Source organism: Myxocyprinus asiaticus, chromosome 24 (genome assembly GCF_019703515.2).
Source record: "Myxocyprinus asiaticus isolate MX2 ecotype Aquarium Trade chromosome 24, UBuf_Myxa_2, whole genome shotgun sequence".
Lineage (NCBI taxonomy): Eukaryota > Metazoa > Chordata > Actinopteri > Cypriniformes > Catostomidae > Myxocyprinus > Myxocyprinus asiaticus.
This window is the reverse complement of record NC_059367.1, coordinates 18,481,750-18,488,070: the sequence shown is the minus strand read 5'-3', so window position 1 is coordinate 18,488,070 and position 6,321 is coordinate 18,481,750. Positions and strand designations below refer to the sequence as shown.

The 6,321-nt window shown below is 37.3% G+C and overlaps 1 protein-coding gene across 1 annotated transcript in view; it reads right to left on the bottom strand.

Moving 5' to 3' along the window:
- Nucleotides 1-763: 763 nt before the first annotated feature.
- LOC127414877 (voltage-dependent L-type calcium channel subunit alpha-1D-like) overlaps nucleotides 764-6,321 on the bottom strand; it is a 64,424-nt gene continuing 58,866 nt past the window's right edge. The window contains exons 42-48 of the mRNA XM_051653248.1: nucleotides 5,843-6,102; nucleotides 5,697-5,720; nucleotides 5,393-5,515; nucleotides 4,728-4,885; nucleotides 3,805-3,917; nucleotides 2,748-3,086; nucleotides 764-2,200 (exon numbers count right to left, since the gene is read on the bottom strand). Of these exons, the coding sequence (XP_051509208.1) occupies nucleotides 1,934-2,200; nucleotides 2,748-3,086; nucleotides 3,805-3,917; nucleotides 4,728-4,885; nucleotides 5,393-5,515; nucleotides 5,697-5,720; nucleotides 5,843-6,102 (1,284 nt within the window). The 3' untranslated portion in view covers nucleotides 764-1,933. The remainder of the gene's footprint in view (nucleotides 2,201-2,747; nucleotides 3,087-3,804; nucleotides 3,918-4,727; nucleotides 4,886-5,392; nucleotides 5,516-5,696; nucleotides 5,721-5,842; nucleotides 6,103-6,321) is intronic.

Below are 6,321 nucleotides of genomic sequence, written 5' to 3'. Positions count from 1 at the left end.
CCAAGCAAGCCCAAGAAAGCAACCCAAGTGGGACTTGAACCCACAATCCCCAGAGGCTGACCCAGTGTTGGGTGTAATTGGATTACAAAGTAATTAGTTACTGTAATCTAATTACTTTTAGGCACATAAAGTAGTTAGCACATTACAATTTAAATTCTTGTTATTAGATTACAGTTACTGACTTTCAATGAAAGTAATTACATATAAGTACATTATTTGGGTTACAAATATTTAAAAATATATATTTTTGTGTAATACAATTAAAATGTTCATATGTAAGTCTGTTTGTATTTCTTTGACAGCTGACTGCAACAATGAACAAGGAGAAAAAATACATTATTTTTAATTTGTTGAGTGGAAAAACAAAATAATGTTTGTGACAAGTGTTTTAGAAATTAAAAGTAAAGTAATTAGTAATGTGATTAATTCAACAAATTAATCAGTAAAGTAATCTGATTATAATTTTAGAGAAGTAGTTAGTCATTTGTAGTGGATACATTTTTTTACTTACCCAACACTGCTGATACCTTATCCATTAGGCCGCTGGGCCTACCTGTAATGACATGCTACTGTATTTGCATCACAAAATGGCTTAAGCTAGACTCATAGGTTTTCAGAATAAAATATACTTTTTATGTTAAAAGTGATAATTATTTTGTCCTATACACCTGTACAAAAGCCATTGCTGAGAGAGAAAATAAGAATAAAATTAAGGCACACAAGTCCATGATTTCATTATAAAGAAAGACAAAGGACTAGGGTAAAAATATTTCATTATTATATTTCAGTTTACAAACATAATTCAGAATTTAATAAATAAACTCTCATTCAATCTCAGTGTATAAATCTGATATTAAGTTAACCATAATATTCCATGAAAAGTGATTATACTAAAAATATGCTGTATATTTACATTAATAGACCAAAATGTATGTTGTAAGGGGCAAACACCAGTGGGTAAAAGTTGTGTTGTGATGTTGTAGTATGATAGTTTGAGATTCTATCAACATCTGCAGTTATGTTTATATTAAGCAAATTATTTGGAGAACAGGCCCAGTCATAATAAAAGGGCACTGACAAGACTTAGGGTGACTAGGCATATCAGCAATATTTTAAAGTAAACCACATCTATGAAAACAATGAAAAACAGTTAATTAAATATAAAAGAAATACAAAATTAAACAAATCATTTACAAAATATTTTTTTATCTTTTGCTGTTCTAAAAAAAAGTGTTGTTGAAACTCAAACCAGGCTCTGTAAAACCCCATACAAATAGGATTCATTGATCTATTGCTCTGTTCATTGAACAAAAGTATGCCTTCGAAGTGAACGCCACAATACCTTCTTATTCCATTCTCTTAATGCAATCACGGTAAACTCATTCAATGTACCAATGAAGATTAATCAATACGGAATTATGGAAAACTGTGAAAAAATACACAATAAAATTCAGTACACATGTACACACAATGCAAGACAAAAGTTGGAATCTAAACAAAAACATAATGGCTATTTGTGTTGATGCTGATGAATTCACTGAGATCGTTCCATATTTATAAATATTTTAAAATACAGTGTTTGTCTCAAGACAGGAGAACTAAAAAGACAGACATAAAACAAAAATAATGGAGTAAAAACACATTTACAGATATAAAACATGTTCAACATGATAACCTGTTAATAAAAGAGTCTTCTCAGAATTTAAAAAGTGGCATGTTTACAGAGCAAACTGGTGCTGGGCTCTCTCACAGACTCTGTGAGACCAGTATGAACCGGCCACAATGTTTCTGAGCAAAACCACCTCCTGTCAGCACAGTATCTTCACACATGTGTCTTTCTCTGACTCAGAAGAGCATGAAAAATTTGATTGGCCTGTCAGCCTTCCTGTTGCCCCTCCCACTCATGTTCTGATTGGCTCTCTTTATCTGTTACTCAGAAAGACGTAACACATGTCATCTCATCGGCTAGCTCTTCTTCCTCATGGCTCCTGACTGGCTCCTCATCACTGTAAACAGGGCCCATGTCTGTGTGGTTCATGAAGCCCTGGCTCTCCCCAGATCCCCTTCGGCTCAGGAGATCGCTCGCAGCACTTTCCATCTCATCTATGGTCATATGACAGGCATCTGCAATCTCACGCTTGGCAAAGGCTACAAATTTTGGGTCCTTGGCATACAAGCCTAAACCCTCAGAGATCAAGACCTGAGATGGAGAAAAGGAGAAAGATCTGTTGTCATCTAAAGTGATGGTAGTAGACATAACCAACCAGATATACAGGTATATACAGTATTATTTTAAAGGTGCACAGTAATGTTTTTCAAATTGAAATAATATACTATTTACAACAATATATTATATATTCAAAAAGCCTGTTTACTGTGTTTGTGGTTTTAAAGTAAGGTTAAAAATGATGTACAAATCAAATTTTACACTATGGTAATTGAATTTAACTAGGAGTAAAAATAACTTCATGTTAAAATTGTTTCATATTGTGAATAAAAATGTTATATTTTGCTCTATTAGTGGTGGCCATCTGTTTTCCTGTTCCTTTTGCTCTTCTGGTTAATGTAGACATTACCTATTTAATGAAGAGCTCCTGTGTTTGCTATTACGTTGATGTCATACTTTGCTAATGTTCCCTTGATACTTGAATGTAGTTTTAGTTATTACGTTACTGTAATGTTGATATATTTCGGCTATGATGTGTCTGTAATGTTATTGTAATGCTCTAATGTATCTGCACTCATACCGCTTCAACTAGACTGTCAGCGCTGCCTCTCTTCTCGCTGTAGTGAGGACTAAGTTGGGTGGGGACTCTAAGGGTGGTGTAGGCTCTGTATGGCTGCCCCCCTCCAACAGCAGAGGGTCCAGAGTACCATCCCTGACAAACCGACCCAGGCTCTCCAGCAGCATTGGCCTTTTTGTCCCAGATGTCCACGCTACCAGCACCTGCTGCGCCCTCTTCCTCTACTAGTATAAGTGGAGCATAAAGGAGATGACCTGGTTGAGGGCCGGTGTTAGCCCAGGATGCTGTTGAACCTGTTGACGATCTAACGCTGCTGTGGCGAGAATCGTAACTACCATATGCCTAAGAGGGAGAGAAAGAGAAAAATGTATACTTTCCTAGTCATCAAGCACTCAATAATATGTAATAAAGAAAATAGTATAATAAATAAAATCCATGTCTGTACAAAAAAAATCTGAATACACATTTTTGGAAAATTATGTAAAGGTAAAAGAGAAGACATCAAAATAAAAAAAATTTTTTTGTAGTGTGTCAAGACTCAAGGCCTAGTTCCCCAGTGATGAAATCTGTCAGTTTTTATATATTTTTTATTTTCTCCCTTTTCTCCCCAATTTGGAATGCCCAATTCCCAATGCACTCTAAGTCCTTGTGGTGGCATAGTGACTTGCCTCCATCCAGGTGGCAGAGGACGAATCTCTGTTGCCTCCGCGTCTGAGACCTTCAATCCACGCATCTTATCATGTGGCTTGTTTAGCAAGTTACTGCAGAGACATAGCGCATGTGGAGGCTTCACGCTATTCTCTGTGGCATCCATGCACAAATCACCACGCACCCCACCGAGAGCGAGAACCACATTATAGTGACCACGAGGAGGTTACCTCATGTGACTCTACCCTCCCTAGCAACCAGGCCAATTTGGTTGCTTAGGAGACCTGGCTGGAGTCACTCAGCACGCCCTGGATTAGAACTCGCAACTCCAGGGGTGGTAGTCAGCGTCTTTACTTGCTGAACTACCCAGGCCCCATGAAATCTGTCTGTTTAAAGTATATGGTGGTGTTACCTGCGAACGTGTTCTGCAGGGCGGAGAGTTCTGATGGTACGTTCCTGGGATGGGCAGATCATCGCTGCTACCTTGCCTTCTTAAACACTGTATATTAAATGAATTCTTTCTCCCTGAGAGAAGAGAGAGATGATGGGGTAAAGTTATTTGTTTTGTGATCGAGCCACGTTGTTTACATAAAAAATAATAATAATTTAAGGTTTTTGGCAAAATGTCAATTTTTTCAGTGTTAAATGGATAGTTCACTCGAAAATGAACATTCTGTCATCACTTACTCACTCGTATGTTGTTTCAAACCCTTATTACTTTTTTCTTCTTCTGTGGAATACAACAGGTGATATTAGGCAGTATTTTAGTCACCATTCACATTCACCATTCATCTTTTTTCATAAATATAAGTGTATGGTGACTGAGGCTGTCATTCTGCCTTTTGTATTTCACAGAAGAAAGAAAGTCATATGGGTTTGGAACATCATAAGGGCCAGTAAATAATGATGGAATTTTTCTGATTTCATTAACCATTCCTTGAAAGTACTTTTACCTATCCCAGCTTAATATGATAATAGCTTCCCTCAAAAGTGTAAATACAATAGCTCTGTAGTGCGTAAAACATTGCTGTGTTTGTTTGAGTATCCTGACCAGACTGACATAGCAACATTTGTTCAACCAGTGATGTGATTTTGGGCCTGGACTATCTGTCTTTTGAACAGTGGCAGATGAGTATTAGGAAACCAGTTTGAAATTTGTCATTATTTTAGCAATTCTGTTTGGTGACGCTAGTGGCACAGATATTGCACATTTTACTTTTAATAACAATCCATTAATTTATAAATAATACACAAGCAAAATACAGCATAAAGCAATGAAGTATAATTTAAGGAATAATAAACAATATTGTTGCTGTTTTCTCAAAGTAATTTTACCTGTAGGTGTTGCTGGCAACAGGCGTCTCCTTGCTGTCCTCCTGCCCTCTCCGTAACTGTTTGCATAGTGATTACCATAGACAGGGTGTCTTGTAGAGTGTCTGTCATACATGTCTCTACGTCCAGGGTACATTGGACTCTCATCTGGATAATCATGCCTGGGGGGGGGGATTTATTTTTATTTTTATTTTTTTATAATTCTTAAAGGGATAGTTTGCCCCACAATAACAATTCTGTCATAATTTACTGACCCTCATATTACTCCAAACCCAAATGACTTTCATCTGTGAAACATGAAAGCAGTTTTTTGGCAAAATGTAATTGAGAGCGTCAGTCATTATCACTTACATTGTATCTTTTTTCCACATAATGAAAGTGAATGGTGACTGCCTAACATCTCGTTTTGTGTTCCACAGAAGCAAGAAAGTCACATGGGTTTGGAACAATGTGAGGGTGAGTAAATGATAACAGAATTGTAATTTTTGGGTGAACTGTCCCTTTAATTTAATCACTGTGTGGTGCACTTAATCATTATGGTGACAAGCAATATACTATAGATGTATTGATAATCTGCTATTAAGAATAGAAGATGAGTTATTAACATGTAGATGAAAACGTATCATTCATTCATAAGAAATGAAGGTAAAAAAACAAAAACTTTGTACCTCTCTCTGGAGATGACACTATCGTTGTCCTCATCTTTTCCATAGAAGTGCTTCTCTCCAGGGTACTCACACCCTTCCTCTCTCCGTGAGAGAGGAGAGGAGAATCTATCCCTGGAGACCCTCCTGAGGCAGATGAGAGAAAACCAGCAGTTAGGTGGAGACAGAGAGAACAGCAGACAGGAACAAATAGGGGAACAGAGAGTCCAGCAGATAGAAAGAGTGAGGAGTTACAGAGAGACCAGTAAAAAGGAAAAACAAGGTAAAGACAGACCAGCAGACATGATCCTTTGTGCTGTGTGCTTACCTTGGATATTTGTAGGATGATGGTCTACCATGCAAAAAAGAAACCAGTGTGTACATTTTAACACGTGTAATGCAATAAAAATACATAATAATTCAATCAAATTGTTATTTGTGACATGAACTCATCTCTAAAACAACTTGACTGACCTCTTGGGCCGCTGATCAATCACTCCATTCTTGTGTTGGTAATGAAGGGAGGAACGCATGCTGTCTCTTCTCCTGAAGTTCTCATGCTCCAGAGCACCATTCCCATTTTGTGTTTTTGCTAGGGAACTTCTGCGTCCCAATCCCCCATTCAATAAGCCACCTCCTGGGACAGGAACAGGAGCACCGGTGGGAGTGGTGGCCAAAGAGGATCGGCGGCTTTTACTTAAGGGCTCGACGTGGCCTGCATAACCATTTTCGTTCTAAAAGGTCAACAATATTAGAGGGAAATGCACCAGAATGTTTCATTAAAGCATACAGCATTGGTAAATCATTACATCACTGTAGAGTGGTCTAAAATCCTCCTCTCCATGACATTAACTGCTGAAGAATTAAGGAGCATAAAGCCTATACACAATATTTCAAAATATTATAATTGTTAAAACATTATTTGGAACCATCTGAATTGGTTCCTGTTAATT